The sequence below is a fragment of the Oncorhynchus clarkii genome, chromosome 5, assembly GCF_045791955.1.
Source record: "Oncorhynchus clarkii lewisi isolate Uvic-CL-2024 chromosome 5, UVic_Ocla_1.0, whole genome shotgun sequence".
In the NCBI taxonomy this organism is placed as follows: Eukaryota; Metazoa; Chordata; class Actinopteri; order Salmoniformes; family Salmonidae; genus Oncorhynchus; species Oncorhynchus clarkii.
Window position 1 is genome coordinate 27950947 of NC_092151.1, and position 16177 is coordinate 27967123.

Here is a 16177-nt window from a genome sequence, read left to right on the forward strand (position 1 = left end):
CTTTGGGCTTCAATTTGCATAATTCCTATCCCTTACACTAGTTTCGAGGATGTGAAAAATAAATACTCTGGGATTTAAATTACAGGAACAATGGTAACCAAATGGAGGAGCCCATTAGACCAGCACAGGCAAGCACTGCAAGCCACACTGTCAGCTGAAACTGAACACCAAAATTATTAACAAAATTATCTAAATCTATTATATATATATAAGGCTCTATCTCAATTATCTCAATATTTCCCTGAACAATTGAGAAAAAAATCAGTTGGAGATGGTAAATATTTAACTAATAGCAAAGGAGAATTGTAACCAGCAATATTAGGTCGGCCTACTATATTTCCTACCATGTTACTGGGTTGCTGGGCAAAATGTCAAATGAGCCTGCCTCCGTCATACTGTAGTGGCTTGGTTGGTGGATGGTAAATGTGTGTGACGTGTTAGCCGGTGCACTTATTTGGCCCCTTGTGTATCGCGTGTCTAGACCTCACTAACAGAACCTCTGTGTTGGACCATGTGACTGACCAAAGTAGCAGTCACAAGACTTCAGCACCTAACAGACCAGGGGCCTTTTCAATCAATTCTCTTTTTAGTAGTAAAAAATTTTGAAGCCGTCACAAAACACCCGTGGTTGGTACCAAGGTCCATTCAAGCACTGACATGCCAGCTTCCTATTTATAAAACTACATTTTTCTCTTAGACTGAGAGATAAATAACAATTACATTTCAAATGCACCATTCACATGACTGTGGTATATAATCATTCCACAATATCTGATTAGGGCCTCTTTTACACAACTTATCAAATAACTAACTCAGCATGGGAATCAAAATTAAATCGTTTTTATTTATTTTATTACCTTTTTTATTTAACCTTTATTTAACTAGGCAAATTCTTATTTATAAAATGTTATATATCATTGATATAAAGTCTTTAAAACAATTCAAAGGTAATGTTTTGTATTGTCCACTTTTGTAACATTTTGCCTGAGGTCAACTGTACATTTAATTTTATTTATACCCACCACAAGACACTTATAAAAATGTATGTTACCAATAAAATGTCATCAGTATCTTCCTTAATGAATACTCTGTCATTTAAATACATTTTAAATGTATATAAAAAATTATAATTGTGAACTATATTTAAAATGGTTGCATAAAGTTATCTTTATCTTTTTTAAATCCGTTGGTTTATAATAAAATATAATACTTATATTTTTGGGGAATGTAATTGTTGAAATATATCACAGTCTAATAATTTTTCTTTCGTATTTTTTTCTTCACTTTAGTGTATGCCTAAATTTAGTTTATGCTACAGCCAAATGTCGTATAGCGAGTGCAAACCCTGATATTGGCATATTTTCCTCAGAAAATGTGATGACCAACATATGAAAACCATCAATTGTGGTAAATCCCACTAGTAGTATCATTCTATAAGCACTATCTGGGTTGGTCCATGTCTGGCCCTAAAAATCTCTGTCCAGAAGTGCACTTAAAGGCCATTGGGCCTGGGCTTTGGTCATTAAGATCATAAAATCCTGCTCATAAAGATGGTTTATTTTTTCCGGAGTGTGCTCACTGCTTAGGTTTACATCGGAAGTCTTTATGGCAGAGCGGTAATATTTCTGTCTCCAGACGGACCTGCCCATTGAGTTATTATGGAATACTGTAACTGGCCAAACCATAGCATGGCTCAGAGTTCATAACTGAAATATAAAAAGTATTTTTTAAACTCTAAGAAAGTGCTATAATATACAATCCCCTGAGAATCTAAGTAACATTTCTTAAAATATGCAGTAATAAATATACAGTACATTGCTTGCAGGTCTGATGGATTGATTCCATAAAATAGATGTTAGGATTTAATAAACACAACTAAATATAATTGCCTTGTTAGATCACTATTGGTCATATTCAAATTACATTTTGATGGAAATTAAATTGCTATCAATTTCTAACTACTAACTACTTTTTTCAATATTAAAAGATACGTTAATTTATCAATCGAAACCGAACGCTTGTTTGTTGATAAAAAAAATGTGCAGCCGGATGAAAAATGACTACATTATTTTTTATAAAAATGTATAGAACATAATTGTAATTCTCTCATACATCTATCTGGCACATCTGTTCTCTCTTGTCTGTCCCCTGGTATAGTGATACTAGTGGGAATGATACAGAGTGGTTTCAGGCTCTAACCGCAGCATCCTAACCAGGAACATAGGTATTTCAGATGGGTTTCAGGTGAAGTCCTGCAGCTTTTATTGCAGGTTTTTTGTCGTGAAAGGTAGTTGGCTGCTTTGAAGAGGGACGGGACAGGTAATCTGCGACCTGGCCTCTTTGTTTAACAGACAACAGAGGGTTGTTTGCCCATTAGTGTCTCTTTGTAGTTGCTTGTCTAGGTGTGATATACACCCTGTCACTGCTACATCTACTAACTACGTGATGAAGGAACAAAGATGTTGAAGAGAATGCCTTGTGACTCAACGTACCACATAAATACCACAGTCCAGGCCTATTCAAATGACCACTAAAATGTTAAATTACTTCAATTATAACACATTTTATATAACAAATGCAATGCTAGTCATTTTCTGTCTCAGTTGAATTTAGTCTGAGAAAGGGCTAATAAAACCTATTAATATCCTAGCACATAATCTGCAGACTGCGAACTAATAACTGCGGTCGGTTGTCTGATTCATGGGGAACATAGTATTCTGCTTCAGCAAAGACATCTTATTGGGGGGGAGACGCTGAGCTGTGATTGGCTGGAGGATGACATTTTGTGTTGACTCTGCGTGCCAAAGCGCAGGGACCTGTTACTCCAGATGCCCTCTCGTCGTCCCCTCCAATGTTTGCAGCCCCACGCACGCGATCCCTCGCTCCGCCTGGCTGCACCCTCTCATCGCATTACTTCTGCTATTCTAACTCCTCCATCAATTATGCACTAGAATAACTGAGGGCCCTGGCGGAGCAAAGACATAAAGGGAGATCATCAGCCCAGGCGCTGCCAGCGTCTGCCTGCGTGTTCCCACTGTGTTGCCACGAAGAGTGATATGGGTGCCAGGCCGCCAGCTCAGCTAGGGCACCAGCAGCCATGGCATAGATACGGCTAGGCAAGCTAGGCTAGCTAGGGCACAAACACAACGTGCCTATGACACAAACACAGCCAAGCAATGACCATGTTGCCTCGAACATTGACTTATGGCTGAGCGAGACCCCTGGTTTGCACCCCCTCCTCACAGCCCCTAACTCCCTTTACCCCAAGATTCAATTTCACTGTAAATTAATGTTGTAAAGCAATGCATTAAAATTGCAATATAAAAATGTAGTTTTATCATATCTAAAGCTGTTCATTGTGTCCTATGTATCTTCATGTTGAATTCAACAAGGGGTGGAGCCTGTTCACTAAGGGTCCCAGGATTTTCAACCGACCTTTGTTTCTTGGAAACAAAATGGAGTCTGATTTGGAGGGAAATGGCGGTCTTTGCTTCCCTCCCTGTCACAAGACACAGCTGAAAGTCAGGCAAGAGAAGAGAGACACGCCTATGAAGACAGAACAAATCATAGCAGTCTGAGATTTCAATCAACAGTGCTTAACTTAGGGTGATGACAAAATCATATGATTTCATCGAAGTTGCTTATTAACTTCAAAGAAGCATGGGGGGTGAGAAACCATGTATGAAAGATGGAGTAAGACAAAATGTCGACCCCTGCATTAAAGTCACGGTGGTCCTGACCTGGATTTCTTCTGGTTGCGTGTCCAGGCTCTACTGTGAGATCGCAAACAGCTTTTTAATATTTCAGGGTCCCAAAGCACCAAGCATGCTCAAATCCAACAGGAGGAAACTCTCCATGGGCCAGTAAGCCACACTAAAGGTCCCGCAAAGTGACAACAAGTTCATGAAAATAACACTGTTCTTTCCACACATCTAAATGTCACTTGTGTTTTTTGTATTGACAAAAAAAATCACATTATCAATGCACTTTACCTAATTTGTCCACGGGTGCCTGAAATGACACAACTATGCTAAAGATTACAGCATACACTGACAACACCCTAGACATGTTCTGGAATGCTATGGAAAATAATGCTACAAGGGGGTGGCAGGTGGTCTAGGGGTTAAGAGCGTTGGGCCAGTAACTGAAAGGTTGCTGGTTTGAATCCCTGAGCCAACTAGGTGAATAATCTGTTGATGTGACCTTGAACAAGGCACTTAATCCTAATTGCTCCTGTAAATTGTTCTGGATAAGAACATTGATAAATGTAAAGATATTATTACAGGCTTTGGTTTTTCTATTTAGGTTTGGACTTTAGCACGTATAGCTCTTCAGCACATAGGGCGCACCGATTGGTGTCACCTCGTTAGTCAGTATGTGTTACACCTGTGTTGGTTGCCATCTTGTTAGTGGGAAGGTGATTCACCTGTGCTGGCCCAGGTGCTATCTAAGAGTGGCTGGCCCAGTGCCCCAGGTGTCTTGATGGATGTGAAGGTGCTCCCTATTTTTATTTATAGAAAAACATTCCTTTGTCTGATTTCCCTGATGTTGTTTTGCTCCACCTTTTTGGTTTGTTTCCTGTCTTTAAATTTGGTGTGGGTTTTTCTTTTGTTCCCTTCTCCTTGGGCAAATTTGGTTGGCGCCCATGTTGGGTCTTAGATTCCACTTATTGTTGCTAGTCAACTTTCAGCGGACACTCCCATCAGAACCCCTCCTAAAACCACACCTGTTTTGTTTTGGTTGTTGGTCAGTGACTCTTTGTTAGTTCCATCTTCTGTTTGAGTGCCATTTTTAGTTTTCTTGCTGAGGAACGTAACACTATCATCAGATTTCTTTTTTGAGTCTTATAAATAATGTCAATTAAAAAAAACATCTACTCTTCATCTACTCTGGTTTAAAAAATCATGATTGGAAAAGTCTGATGCAATCACAGTAGAAATTCTGTAGAAGCAAAACGTATTTTTTCCTCTCCAAAAGTTTGCCACCAATGACACAGGGAAACATTGCCTCATGGAGAGGGATATTATCTTTTTCTGTCATTTCAAAAGCCACATTGAACCAAATGAAGTTCCAGAAGCATTTCACGGATGCTTGGCTGTACCGTCACATTTGTTTTATATCGTGCATACTTTCCTTTCAATTTGGATTCATTTTGAATAGATTATACTAGGGTCTATATATAGCTCCGCGTGCCAATATGCTTGATTGGTGCCACTTGTGTGCCATAGACTGGAGAGACAGCCCTGCCATCGTCCCTCCCCATCAGTAGAACTGGGGGGATTCCAGCAACACTAAAACAGCCGTCATGGCTGACCACACCCTTCTGGAGCTATCTCAGACTGAGCACTACTTACAACAATCATTACTAACTAAAGACAGAGGATGGACCAGTCATCTCTGACTAACCTGGCTCTAGGTACAGCTGCAGAGAGAACTGCTGTGCTCAGAGGGAGAGGAGACAGAACACAGAGGAGATCATTCCAATTCTCTTTCTGCCTTTCTCTCTCTCTCTAGCCATCTTCCCCTGAATTGTACTCAGCCAATTTGTTCTATCCATTTATTTGATCCATTTGAAACCTGCAGTGCAACATACAGCCTTCATTTCCTTTATCTTAGGGAATGTTCTGTAATAGGAGGCACACAGTAGATAATACAGCTAACTGCAGTTTAAAGTGTTCAGACCTTACACTTTCTTTGTGGATTCTCTTTGTGGAGTCCATTTTCATTATATTTGCCTTGGCCTGCTGTATAAAGTTATCTTTCATTATGGGCTTGTTCTGCTAAATTGTAATAGGAAGCCCAGATAGCCACTCACCACACTGATAGAGAGCGTGGTGCATAGAGGCCGTCAATACAGCAGCCTTCCCAGCCCACCGCTATACTGTCTGTCTGTCTGTCTGTCTGTCTGTCTGTCTGTCTGTCTGTCTGTCTGTCTGTCAGGAGGCCTTTTAGCAGCAGTTCCAGAGGCTTTACTGCAGTCATTAGGGGCTGGCCCTGATTAATGTGAATGGTCAGGCAGGCCCTGGCTTTCTGGGGGAAGAACAGAGCAGGGTGAAGGGTCCCACAGGAAGTGTTTTGTGTCTCCACACAAAGGGAGACTGACCTCTTAAGCCCCTTAGAGCCTCTCTGCTAATACCGTCACCGGTGCCTACAAAGACACAGGGATGCCATTTCACCACTCACATTTAAACAGCACACAAAAAGCCCAGTCGAGAGTTAAACCTTAAGAAACGGCAGAAAAGTGAACCTTGGAGCGCTGGAGTGAGACTTGGAGATTAGGGACTGGAGGGTTGGCTCTAATCCATTGGCTGACCCACGCATATGAAATGGAGGATGCCGACTTGCTGGGCTATAACACCGATCGAGAATTAACTGAAAACAAGTTTACAGAAGCTGCTGAGAATGTGATCTATACAAATCTTAACAGAAACAGCATGGCAAACACCTTATATCCAAATCCAAAGGATTCGTTGTGTGGCGCTATGAATATTGAGTGTTGCTGTAAGGTAACAAAGAAATCCTTACCTACACACAGTAAACACAATAAATGTTCACCAACAAGACACCGACTTTAGTTGCTGTCAGTCAAACAGAAGCAGCCTTGTTAGTTTGAAAAGAGCAACAGAGGCAAGGCACCTCTCTCTCTGCGTGCAGGGTCGCAGAGCAGTGGACCTGGCTGCTTTCTCCACAGGAGGACTATTTTCCTCTTCACAGAGGGCCAGAATATATCACCTCACTCTCTGACGCCAAGACATCCCTGAGAAGATGGCTGCAACATGCCTGTCTCCATCCGCAGGCTTAGCCGGGGCAGGGGTGGAAATACAGGTTTTGACCTCATGCAGGGGACCCATGGCATGGCCACTGTTTCCCTGTGTAACCCTGTGACCCCTCTCCGGAAGCTTCTGTTAACCCTGTGACTGTGTGCCCCTTCCCCTTCGCCTCGTAACATATTCACCCTCACAATAGTCCGTCACAACTACCTCTCTCTCTCTGCCACTCACCTCTCCTCCCTCTTTCTGTCTCTCTCTAAGAGCATGCTGGCCATGGGCCGCTGAGTATGATAGGAACAATAGTGTCCTTTCACACTGTCCGAGCCAGGGCTGGGAGAGGGCTGCGGTCCTGAGACCCAGTCAATATTTGGACTCGGCTCCTTTTATGTGTCCGTTTTTAATCCAAGCGGAACCACGCAGCAGGGAGCCGGGAAAAGGCTGAGGGGAAAAGCGAGGGTAAACACTCTGAACAATGCAGACGGAGCAACTCTCAATGCCACTGGGAAACTATCACAACATCAACTTGCCAAAAACTGAAAAATGGTGTATTGTTTCTTAAGTGGAGATTAAAAATGACCCGGAATAGAGAAAGCAAACGGCCAAGGTCATTTCGCTCAGTGGAGAACTATCTGTGTCTGTCAGGACAAGGATGTTATGAAGTGGAAAGAGATGCCACGGAGGCATTTTCACATTTCTGAGGTGTCCGCTAAAGGACTGCAGAATCAAATCAGAGTATAACTACATCCAACAATTTCCTCAGAAAAGGACGAGCACTTTTGATCCCCGCCGGATAGTTACCACAGCTACCAGAGTAGTTGACCACAAGGCAAATAGATGAAAGTATTTTGATTGTCTTCAACAGAAATATGTCACATCTGTTGTAGAAAGCTTTGAGGGGCATTATCGGAGCTTAAACTGCAGCCCCTGGGGTGACAGTGCTCTTGTAGAATGCTGGAATCCCTCTCCCCAGCTGTCAGGTCGTTAGTCCCACCCCAATGAGGCTCTTTGATGAGGAAGGGTATCGGTTTCCATGGCATCGGAGACACAAACAGCAGGAAGATTAGGGACGGAACTCAGCCCTGATTCTTCACTGATCCCACCTATCAGCAACAAATAAACACCTTCGCCATGGCGATGGGGGCATGTGTCCCATATGGAGCCTGACGGTTTTAATGAAGCAACTATCAAACCTGATACAGGCCAGGTGGGGAATTGTCTAATGCCAACTGATTAATGGGCAATAAGCCGATCATTTACTTTATTTACTCATCTTGTTGTTAATTACACATGTATGAACAGAGTATTACTGAAGAAAATGCCTGAGTGGCCCCTCAACCCTGTATTACCTATATTTACACAGCATTCACACATGTATGTTTTTTATTTGGTTATTTTTATTTAACCTATATTTGTGTTAACCAACATCCATCCAAAGACACCGCAGCCCGTCTCTTCCCATCCTTAAAAGACATTATATTTTGTCTTCTTTAGCTAATTACTACTAATATAGCACATATTTTAAAGATGGGCATTTCAAATGATGCTGTCTTTAAATCAAATCATTTTTAAATAACAAGTCAAACACTCTCACTTATAATATTCATTGTGGCTCAGTGGTTTTATGTCTCCTCAACCAGATTGTGTGTCATTCAAGCACTTCATTTTTTTTAATTAAGGAGATTATAATGACTTGAGCGCCTCACTGTCACTAATTGAGGAATTTGTACCTCCAAGCATGACTGAATCATCATCATAGTTAAACTCCTGCTCCACTGCTTTTGAATCCCACTGTTTGAGTGCATCAACTAAGTGCATCAGAATGTTGAGGTTTTGGGAGGAAAATAGGAATAATGTTTATTAAGCTTGCAACAAACTTGGCACCATTATCAACCTACATGTGTTTGAGACAATATAAAATACGTGAAAATGTCTTTACCATTTCCATTTTTCACGAGTCACTTCCCATTTCAATTTCAGAGTCCCTGTAGGGGATTTCATGAATGGCTGAGTATGGACTGCAGGACTACTGCATTGGGTGCTGTTTTTCTCCTGTGGTCATAAAAAAAAGCCTCATCTGGAAGTTGTGACTATACCCCAGCAGGCTTCGAGCTCTGATGGCTGAGTATGGTTACATTACCCAGCAGGGGCCAGGGGCCCAAGGTCTAACACAGAGTATGGTTACATTATACGGCAGGTCCAGGGGCCCCTGAGTCTTTGCATGGTGCACGGTTACATTATACTGCGGGGTCGGGTTTGGATTAGGCCCCTGAATAAGAAAAAGGAGACAGTCATTTAGTTACTTATTTATTTACCCGAGGAGCGCTATTCTCCTCAGACAAAACCCAGGCAGGGTGCCGTTGCATGGCCGTCACAGAGCCTCAGAGGAGAGGTAGGTTCTGCCCCAGCTTTAACCCTAACTACAGTCCCCTCTGTGCCGCTCTGTGATGGTTATCCCAGGGCCAGTTTGGTTACCGCAGAGTGTGTGACCTCAGCATGTGTGTATCTCTCCCAGGAGCATGCACCACGCTGGGCCTGGGCCACTGCTGAAATACCCCTCTGTGTTCCCCTCATTGTCTGTCACACACTGGGTGTGGGGGGAGCAGGGACGGGGGGCATGGCAACGGAGGAGCAGGACTTGGGAAGTTGGGAAGCTTTTCCTTTTTTTTTAGGCAGGAGCTATAGGAATGAGCTGAGGCCACTATGGGAGTATATCAAAGATGTTATCTGTTTCAGGAAAAGAGCCGCCACACTTGCGTTTATATCTCACCTGTTCCCTTTCTTTTTAATTTAACTAGGCAAGTCAGTTAAGAACCTATTTTTATTTAAAATGATGGCCTAGGAACAGTGGGTTAACTGCCTTGTTCAGGAGCAGAACGACAGATTTTTACCTAGTCAGCTCGGGGATTCGAGCTAGCAACCTTTCGGTTATTGGCCCAACGCTCTAACCACTAGGCTACTTGCCGTCTCCTAACTAGTTCATTGCACCCACTTTACCTCAGAGTTACCACAAAAAGACAAACAAGTACAGCATCATCTGTTGACTCTGTGCAATGCAAATCACCACAAAGGACCAGTTCCTTCTATCCAAGTAAAAACAAACTATTTAGAGGAGTCATGTCGATACTATAACTGTCAGGAAAAATCTGATCAGGTACAATGGTGGTGATGTGTTAAGTATGACACAAAACAAAGTGATACACTCATACTACAAACTATTTGCTGAGGTGCAAGTCATCCAGTGTGAATAACTGTTGAGTTACCAGAGCTGTAGGGTTGATGGGATTAGAAATTCACAATTAGCACCTCTGTCAAATAGAAGTCACATCTGCCCATTCATTACAGTGGGTCATTCCAGCTATTATGAAGCCATTGCTTTACCCTTGTGAACACACTAATTGGCAACTTTAACTAATTAGAATAAAATAGAAACGGCAGATGGCAACCTAACCTACTACTAAATATTTTGTGAATTTTATTGTAGAACGACATGCAAAGGCTTCAATTACATGTTATAAGCACACACAAGCTTGCAGTTTATGTGCGTCATAAGCAACACGCCTTATATTTTTCCAAGTCAAACTGGCAGATAATATTTAATTTCATTCAAGGCAACATTTTAGATGTTTAACGCTTCATATGTACAGCCATTGGTTTAATCGACACTGGGATACGGTCGCAGAGAATTCTAACAGAAATCAACAGAATAATTTTCCTACTGCCGACGCACTAAAAGTGGACGCGGTAACAATCCGCCACAGCAACACATAATATCTTAAATTATCACACTAACAGCCGATTTATCTCATTAAAGAGATAAGACACGTAATTTTCCATTAGTAAAATTATAGCTAAGGATGCCTACCAGGAAACTCCTTTTCGGCGCATTCAGCAGAACCAGGATAATATTATCTATGGATAATCATTCTGGTGTATTTACAGTATAGGATATAAAACACTATTGATGAGAAGCGTTGTTTTTTTTTTTAGATAACATGTATGTCACCCAACATACAATATTATTGCCGATGTGCATCAATAAAATGTATGTTTATAGGCTATTGCCAAGTGACCATTGATCAATGAATCATGATGAACATTTTCCAAATAAATGCTGTTACAAATGTCATATATGGTCCAGGGGCCATCCACCTCTAACCTATGTCAACAATGAAGTTGATGGCACATGAAGTTGGTGACCCGTGGCCCGTCCTTGACACAATTTGCGATTACGCACGAGACTCACCTGGGGTTGGTCCGGTTCCAGTAGACGGCATAGCGGTCGGACACCACCTTGGACGCCGGCTCTTGGCCATATGCACACATCCATAACACCAGGGAAACGAACAGGATCATTTCCACCTGCGGCAAAGCTCCCGAACTTGGCCACGCCAAAGTCCCTCTCGATGCAGCGTCTCGCGCGATAAAATTACTCGAATGAACAGACAGAATGAAATGATATTCCCATCTGAAGGCTTTTAAATTATAATTGCCTTATATCTCAGTTGATTCCTCTCTGGTTATAACGAACTGATTGGATTACTTCGCGAGGAAGTTATTGTGCTGAAGCTTGAATTGACATTTGGAAAAAGTTCAGTATTTGCATTCAGTTTTAGAAAAGCACAATCTGTTTTTTTGTGGAATACAAAATAATTGCAATCGGTGAAAAAAAATTGCTGCAATATTAGTTGAGGGTCCGTTTGAAATAAATATTATTTCAGTCAATGCTCGTATAATGTATTCATAGCAACAAGCGCATCCTCTTCAACCACAGATGTGGAATGCCACAAATATTATACACATGAATTTAGAGCCTTAAAAAAAGGTATCCTTCAGTAGGTCTACCATGAATAGCCTTTTAAACACAATGAGGAATAATGATCTCCTCGGAACAACTCTTATTTGCGCACTAATAGTTTCTGCAACTATAGGTTACGCAGCTATATAATTGCTGATATTAAAGGTAATAACAGGGTAGTCCATGCATAAATCTGTTCAATTGTTCTAGAACTTTGGAATAATAAGTAACTCCAAAGAACCTGTGCGCTACAGACAGTTCCGTGTCTTCCTTGACGTTGTCCTCCCTCGGATCTGTGTCCGTGTCTTCGGCGTTGTCGCTGGATTGTCACGGCTGGATAACTAGGATCAGCTCTTTCCTTACTCGGACCGGAGTCATTCAAATGTGCCGTGGCATAAAACGAGTTTATAAAAACCTCAGCATGAACGGAGATACTTCGATGTGTCGCATGAAACGAGGCAAATGTAAGCAGGCTCGGTGGAAAGTCGTATAGTTCGGCCTGAAGAAAACCAAGTCAGCGCAGCGCCGGCTCGGCCATGCATGCATGCTTCCCCACTGTGCCAGCGCGGGTACAGTTTCAGGCTTGCGCACAGTCTCATTGGTTTGAAATGTGAATGATGGGCGTTTCGCTTACAAAAACAACATCCCTCCTCATGAGGAGGTACATCTGCTTCCTCAAGCGACAGATCATTTATTTCACAAGGTAGACCTACTAGGTATTAGGGCCACGGATCCTAAACGAGATAAGAACGATCTGATATTAGCTCTGCTCTGTATGTCGGTTTACAGGTTTACACCTTTCACCGAGGTCCATACTGTGTTTACGCACACAAAGTATTTTGAAATCAACAATGTTTTGCATTATCCAGAATTGTGGAAATTGATGCTACAACTAACCACTGAATCCTTATTGCCCACGACTGTCTATTATCATCCATTGAGCTCCAGGAGTTGATTTACTACAGTTTTTGATCCAATTCAATTCTATGAGGTATGCCACTGTGTGTCTAATAATAAACAGTTCTGGTAAAGATGTAAACGCAGTGCACTCTGCATTACTTACCCAAATATTTGTTAATATTTGCCTACTACGCATTTAAAATTCAAACATTGGGCAAGGGCATTTGCAAAATGTTTCTGTCTTGTAGATTTTGTAGCCTGTCAGACTGGTTCGCCATCTTATCAGTTTGCGCCCTTGACATGCTTTACGCACTAGCCTTTCAATGTTTATTGGCGCCCCGCAGTGGAGATAAGGAGAAGCGCTTCCTGGATAGCAGAAAGATAGGTTATAAATTAAGTAATTAGATCATAGACCAGGTAAACAAAAGGCATTTGATATGTGTTCTATATTATTTGATCAAGATGACTATTTTAGGTATAACATCATAGGCCTGTAGTAGGTATTTTCTTGTTATTGTAGTAACATGCCATCCGGCAGACAACTTCAGGTCCATTAAGGCAGTACTAGACACAGGAGGGTCTGGTGTGTCAAAGATAATTCCTAGTATAACCAGTACCACAAAGGAACCTCATCTCAAAGCCTGGATAGTCAACTAGAACAGTATGCAGTCATTAATCGTTCCGGATTAAGAATATCTCAACATTCCTAACCCTCAAAACAGTCATTAACTCTTGAGTACCATTAACTACTGAGAACCATTACCATGGCCAGTGTTCCAGCTGGAATTGAACTTAGCTCTTTCATAGTCACATGCACTTTCCAAGGCTGAGATCCCACTCACACATGTTGCCCGGTATTAAGGCAAACACTATATTTTTGCAGAATAAATAGCCTGTGCCTGCTTTTCATACACAAATACACAAGACCAATCTATTGAGGAAATCTAAGAAGGGACTTTTATGTACAAACTATTAGCACAATCACACAGGACAATTTGTGTAATATGGTCCTCTTTGGGTTGTGTTGAACTCACACCGTTTTTGTTTGGTTGACCAGTCTGGCTAAATGACCAGTCTGGCTATATGACCAGTCTGGCTAAATGACCAGTCTGGATATATGACCAGTCTGCCTCAATGACCAGTCTGGCTATATGACCAGTCTGGCTATATGACCAGTCTGGATATATGACCAGTCTGGGTATATGTGATGCGTATGTATTGGTCACACCAACAGGCCCAGCCTCTCACCCAAATAGACTAATCCAAGACTTAACCACCTCATCATCCCCCTATAGTGCTTGTCCTTCTTCATTCACACCCCATTTACACCCCATATACATCCATGTTACCAGAGACAATGGACTCATTATAAATTAGGGTCAGGGCTGCAGTATGCAATGATACACAGCGTCGTGTTCTAATGTCCTCTCTTTCTCATGATCTTGCGTGGCTGCCTCTGTCACACACACAAAGAAATGTGATCTCTGCCTGTCTCCACATATGAACTACATGTACATATCACACACACAGGGGGAGAAGGAAGAGATTGGATCTGCCTTGCACAACTGACAGAGATTGCACACAAAGGGCAGCGATGGGGAAAGGGCTTGTTTTGACCCTTTTTTCTGTGGGTTATAAATATTCCTCATAGCCCATTGCTATCCAATGTGTTTTTGTTGTAATACACTCATAATGCCCCTAGAGTCCTATTCCATTAGCAAGGGATAAGCAGGCAGTAATCACATTGTAGCTGTGTATAAAACCAGATTCCCCCAACACATTTCATATCCTCTGATAATCTCCACTGTAATGGTTATGAATTCACTGAGGGACAACTCCCTGTTCACCAATTGGTGGGTATTTTTTTTATTTTTTTTTTATTTTACCTTTATTTTACTAGGCAAGTCAGTTAAGAACAAATTCTTATTTTCAATGACGGCCTAGGAACAGTGGGTTAACTGCCTGTTCAGGGGCAGAACGACAGATTTTGTACCTTGTCAGCTCTGGGATTTGAACTTGCAACCTTTCGGTTACAAGTCCAATGCTCTAACCACTAGGCTACCCTGCCGCCCCCCAATTGGTGGGTATTGAAGATGTTTGACACAGCATAGAGCTGGGTTACCCTGAGTTTGGTTTACTGCTGTGTTGTTCTTGCCTGGCTAATTCCTGGAGAGTCATTATAAAGGACGGTCATATGATCTATGCTAGAAACTGAATGATGAATGGAAATGTTTCTGTCTTTTCATTTCTTTCTTTCTTTCTTTCTCTCTCTCTCTTACATTTTTGTCTTCGCCTCTTTCTCCCCTTTCTCTCCTCCTCTTTCCGTGTCATACTAATGCTAGCTCCTCATGGAAAAGTAAATGTTTATCTCTCCCCCGGTGGAGCAGTTTATTTCTTGATCTCTCCCCATCACTTCTCTGTCTAAAACTCCACTGTGACCCATTCCAGCTGGCCACCCAGCTCATACAAGACTGTAGCAGAGGTAAGACGATGGATAGCCTCTAATGAGAGAGAGAGAGAGGCTGAAAATACACAAGTGGTAGAGTAACAAAAGTTCAGAGAGAGAGAGGAGTGTATATGAGATGCAAGCTATGGGAGGTCTGATCCATTCATGTTGAGCTGGCAGTTACAGGTCTGTGTGTGGCACCTAGGTGAACTATTTTATATACATGACCTCTGGAATACAAACATACACACAGAAACACACATGCCTTGCATGTTTATGGACAAAATAATAACTTCATTCCATACATGTTTTCATAAGTGATGGTTCCCTGATCCAAGGTCAGTAATGCCTGTGAGTCACTACTGCTTTGCTGTTTAAAGTCATTGTGAAGAAAATTAGGACTGCTGACATTGGAATGCCAGCTATTTCAGCGGGGGAAGTTCTCACCAAATTTCTACATTTCCAGATTTCTACATTGGAGAGTAAGAGGGGTCAGAGCCAATCAGCCTCAGGCAGTCACATATCACATAGTAGAATAATTTGATTTGTTCATCCTTGTTATATGCTTTGTAAACAACAGGTGTAGGCTAACAGTGAAATGTTTACTTACGGGCCCTTCCCAACAATGCAGAGAGAATAAAACGATAAATAATTTTAAAAAATAGCCCCATGTTGAGGGTCAGCGTGTCGGATGTGTTGTTGCCTACCCTCACAACATGGGGGCAGCCCGTCAGGAAGTTCAGAATCTAGTTACAGAGGGAGTTGTTTAATCCCAGGGTCCTTAGCTTAGTGATGAGTTTGGAGGGCACTGCAAAGTTGAACGCTGAGCTGTGTCAATGAACAGCATTCTCACGCAGGTGTTTCTTTTGTCCAGGTGGGAAACAGCGGTGCAGAGTGCAATAGAGATTGCGTCATCTGTGGATCTATTGGGGGAGTATGCGAAATGGAGTTGGTCCAGGGTGTCTGGAATGGTGGTGTTAATATGAGCCATTACCAGCCTTTCAAAGTATTTCAAGGCATTCTTGGGCATAGGGACTATGGTGGTCTACTTGAAACATGTAGGTATTACAGACTGGGTCAGGGAGAGGTTGAAAATGTCTGTGAAGACATTTGCCAGCTGGTCAACGTATGCTCTGAGTATGCCTCCTGGTAATCCGTCTGGCCCTGCGACCTTGTGAATGTTAGCCTGTTTAAAGGTCTTACTCACAATGGCTACGGAGAGCGTAATCACACAGTCGTCCGGAACAGCTGGTGATCTCATGCATG

General features: G+C 42.1%; 1 protein-coding gene across 1 annotated transcript in view; it reads right to left on the reverse strand.

The window, feature by feature from the left end:
* Positions 1 to 12124, reverse strand: part of LOC139408602 (ephrin-A5b-like) — a 60991-nt gene extending 48867 nt beyond the window's left edge. The window contains exon 1 of the mRNA XM_071152674.1: positions 11014 to 12124. Within this exon, the coding sequence (XP_071008775.1) occupies positions 11014 to 11123 (110 nt within the window). The 5' untranslated portion in view covers positions 11124 to 12124. The remainder of the gene's footprint in view (positions 1 to 11013) is intronic.
* Positions 12125 to 16177: the final 4053 nt, after the last annotated feature.